This window comes from Cannabis sativa, chromosome X, assembly GCF_029168945.1.
Source record: "Cannabis sativa cultivar Pink pepper isolate KNU-18-1 chromosome X, ASM2916894v1, whole genome shotgun sequence".
Classification (NCBI taxonomy): Eukaryota; Viridiplantae; Streptophyta; class Magnoliopsida; order Rosales; family Cannabaceae; genus Cannabis; species Cannabis sativa.
This window is the reverse complement of record NC_083610.1, coordinates 71538916-71543174: the sequence shown is the minus strand read 5'-3', so window position 1 is coordinate 71543174 and position 4259 is coordinate 71538916. Positions and strand designations below refer to the sequence as shown.

Sequence of the window (4259 nt, the reverse complement as noted above, 5' to 3'; positions counted from 1 at the left end):
ATTTTTTTTACAGACTATATTTTACTTTCTAACGTCTTTTTTTACTTATATTTTTACATAGCCGTATGAAATCAACATGAATATGTGTGAACAGCTTACAGCATAATACACAGTAGAACATAAAAAAAAAAATACCTGTAAAAATAATAATAAAAAAATTATAGTTCCGTACTTTGTAATTTTCTTGGATTATTTATGAAAATATCAATAAATAATTACAAAAATATTCTATTAAGATTTTAATATTTTTTTACCAATTTTATTTACATAAAATATAATTTTTTTTTATGTATTTTTATATTGTATTTTTATTATTTTATTATCAATTTTTTATTATTTATATATTGTTTTTTTATATCGTTTTAATATTATTTTAATATTATTTTCTTGTTCTTTTTATTTATTTTTTGTGTTGTTATAAAATACCATAAAAATATATATAAAAAAAAAACTTAGAAATTTTTTTACAAAATCAATATTATATGTAACTATCACTTTTAAATATATATAAATAAAAAGCCCAAAATTCACAATTCTGCTAAGAGTCCCTATTTGCCACCGTGGCCCATTTGATAAGGAACTCATGCTTTGTTAATCCATAGTCACTCAAATACTACTAAATAGATGTTTTCTAAATTTATTACACATTTGAATGTTTCAATTTTGGTATAAAAAGTTCTACTTGCACCCAATTCTACTATGTTGAAGAAGAATGTTGTGTACAAGAGTTGCATTGCATTCACCTCTTTGTTTTTTTTTTTTTTTTTGAAATGATCAAAGAGATAATAATGTGGATGAAGAATGATAAGATTCAAAGTGTTTTATGCTTTTTGCTTCCTTTCAAGTCTCAGTCATACAAACCCTCTTGCTCCCATAAATCAACTAGGAAGTCTATCATTTCCTGTTCAAGAAACAAACCATTTACAAACAAAACTCCAGCAAACAATAATATTGGAAGAAAACAGCATATATAATTAACTTACAGAAAGAGGTATTGGTTTTGGAAAAGGCTTGCTTGTTCCAAGTAGACTCTCATAAGAGGCATTCCAACTTCAAATCAAACAAACCAAATATATATCAAACCACAAGCTCAGAAGTGTTTGTAAGATTTATATTTTGGGCTTACATTAACGTTTTTATTAAAATATAAGTTCATGAATATAATCGATGATCAATTGCTAATGGGATTAACATTTATGTAAAATCTAGTTGAAGCAAAAACATAGGTTTTCTTAGTTAACAGAAGCCTTTAATGAGAACGCCCAGTCTAACTAGTTTTCCTCCCTAACCCTGTAAGTACATATCATCTCATCACAATTATATATTTTTATTGATCAGTTGATCGGCTGAAATCTAAAAAAAAGACTTAGTAGGTAAGTATTGCACTACCAATCTCTATTATTTCTCAATTATCTCAATGGATCAATCAAGTAGTGCTTCTATATTATTGTTGCTTGCTTCTATGAGAACCCCAAAAACTATTTTAAGATTTTCTTACCTTATCCTGGGCTCTGGGCTTTGTGTCCTTATCTGAGACTTTTTGTTTCCAAGCCATTGCTGCCTTGTCTGATGCCAGAGAGTGAGACCTGAATCCATTCATTCCATTACTTAGAATACTTAGTTTCATATGTGCATATACAGAGAAGATAAGATAGACAATGGAATTTATTACTTCACAGCATACAAAACAAAGACTACGAATGGAAATTAGACCAAGAAATATCAGAAAAAGAGAGTTAGAACAGGCCTCCTATGCATTGATTTCTAAATGGAAGTCAAGGAAAACTCAAATAGTTTGACTATGCCAACAGTCAAAACCAAAGTAGAAAGGAAAGACCAGAAGAAAAAGAAGAAGACTGGTGAATAGATAAACTTAAAACTTGAGTAAATGACCAAAAAAAAAAAAACTCAAGGAAGATGGTACTGGTAGTCTGGTATGTATGAAACTTGCCATGGTTTACGAATTCGCGAGGACTGCTCGAAGTAGCATGAGGATCAGAAACATGGTTTGAAGTGCCCAATGAGATACTTCTCTGGGAGTGGAAGCCGCTATTGTCCATTTCTATAGTGCTAGAGCTCCAAATATCCTCGGAAAAACTAGCTTTTGTTGCCGCTTTACCTTGAATTGTCAGTCCCTTCGATGGCTCATCCACCGCGATAATTAGTGAAGGTTTGGTAAAGCATCCAAAACAGCCTCTGCTCTGTTTTAAATCAGGTTCAACCAACAAATATTGATTAACACCACTTATCAACTCAAGTAACCAACTCATGATACAGATTGTAACCAGACTGAAATTAAAGGTACCCGCTGAAGATTGTGACATACAGAAAAAATTTACACATAAAAAGAAAATAATACAAGAAGCTGATGAAAATGCAACCAGAAAGAGTTTATGACTGTAAAAGCTTTGATATCCTCCACATTCTTTCTATTTTTCTCTTGACAAAATCTAACATGTATATTAATGACACATCACATTGCAAAGGAGTTTAGACAAAATCTAACAGCAGTTAATTAGTACCAAGTGAAAATTGCTTGGAAATTCAGAAGTCTAATTCCCATATAAAAATACACCATTTCTCCTAAAAGATTAGGAGAACAAACAAAGAGACCAAACGAATTACCCGGGTTCCAACTTGGGTCTCTTCCATTAATTCGAAAAGGCTCATTAAACTGACCAAGGTCACTAGAATTGTTATGCAATTGCTATAAAAATTAGAAACAGGATAATCTAGTTTCTATCTCCTTACACTGAAAACTTTCTTGCATTTAATCTTGAACTTCTCCGCAATTAAGAGCATAAGAGCTTGAAAACAAGCTCCAGAAAACACTAAAAACGAGCAGCAATCTTTCTTTCCAAAGCATCTTTCGGTTTGGGACAACAAACAACATTTTGAGTACATAGCTCCTATAGATGTTCCATGCAAAAGGAAAACCCCTATGAATGCTATGACCAACTGAACTGAAGCCCAAGATTTGAAGTAAAGAATGGAAAATGCAAGAAAGAAAAGCCCCAGATGTGCACTGTTCAATATACTAGTTCGCTTAATAAACAAGTAAACACAAGTACGAACCTTCCTAACCAAGTTTAATAAACCTCAAAGCCTGTTTGGTTCCCCAGAACTTTAAGGAATCAGGGAAAGAAAACAAGAAAATATTTTTTAATTGCCACCTGACTCATCTCAGATTCTCAAACAAGAAAATCCTCAATAGCTACACAGAATAGAAAAGGAAATCTCAGTAAAGCTAACAACTTTAGTTCCAAAACAGAAAACAAATCTTATTTGAAAATATACATATATAAAGTAATAAGCATATTTTCTCATGAAATTACTTTACTTTCTCAGCAACCAAACATACAAAAACTCACAGCACTCTGCTTCTACCTAGAGATCTAATTTCAGGAAACAATTTTAAAATCTTTAGACCATACAAACAAATTAAGATATTTAAAAGGATGAAGAAATCGATACAACTCACCCCATGCATGCGAGAATGTCAGAGACCCAGGAAGGAATATATCTATAGATTTGCATTTAAACAGGCTCAACAAGAGACTTCCTTCAGTTGTAAAATTCTAAACCCAGAAAGCAGGGAGGCACTCTAATGTTCTGCACATACAACATACAAAAATACAAACACAATATTAGTCCAAAGTAAAAACCCAGAAAAAATCTGGATAAAAAGAAGTAGAACCCAAATACCCTCTTATGGTTCTCTAAAAATTACTAGGAATATTTCCCATGATTTTTTTTTCCTGCACATTTTCTGGGTAAAGAAAATAGTGAGAGAATAGTATAGACAGAGACCTTGAATATAGCATGGTTGAGTTGAAATGAGATTTTGAATAACATTTTCTAATGAAAAATTATAGGCCCTTTTGTTCCTGATTCAGCCAAACAAACTTTTCTTTTTTCCTTCTAAACCCTTCTCTCTCTCTCTCTCTCTCTCTCTAACTTTTTCCACTGTTATTTTTTTGATAACAGGTATTAAAAGAAGGTGACCAAAATAAACAAAAAAAACAACAAAGTTAGGTAAGTATTTGTTCCAACACGATATGCCAACTTTGATTTCTTCACCAAAATGAAATAAACAAACAAAATTAAAATGAAACCACCTTACCCTTTTCAGAGTATTAAATTATCATTATCATAAGTAATGAGTGTATTGTGTATAGTATATACTAAGCAAGCATTACATGAAGCTTTTGAAATAATATGATAAGGTGGTGCTAATTATCTTATTATATAAAATTATT

At 31.1% G+C, this 4259-nt stretch overlaps 1 protein-coding gene across 4 annotated transcripts; it reads right to left on the bottom strand.

The window, feature by feature from the left end:
* Positions 1-587: 587 nt before the first annotated feature.
* Positions 588-3981, bottom strand: LOC115697940 (uncharacterized). 4 transcript variants are annotated; one of them, XM_030625140.2, is made up of 6 exons: positions 3811-3981; positions 3482-3612; positions 1952-2201; positions 1499-1586; positions 984-1050; positions 588-901 (listed from the first exon to the last, which is right to left on the bottom strand). In XM_030625140.2, the coding sequence occupies exons 2-6, from the start codon at positions 3488-3490 to the stop codon at positions 848-850; spliced, it is 468 nt and encodes a 155-aa protein (XP_030481000.1). In that variant the 5' UTR covers positions 3491-3612; positions 3811-3981; the 3' UTR covers positions 588-847. The 4 variants fall into 4 exon arrangements, with proteins under 4 accessions (XP_030481000.1, XP_030480985.1, XP_030480994.1 ...); XM_030625125.2 differs by having other exon boundaries at positions 1952-2196; positions 3811-3980; XM_030625134.2 differs by having other exon boundaries at positions 1952-2196; positions 3706-3973.
* Positions 3982-4259: the final 278 nt, after the last annotated feature.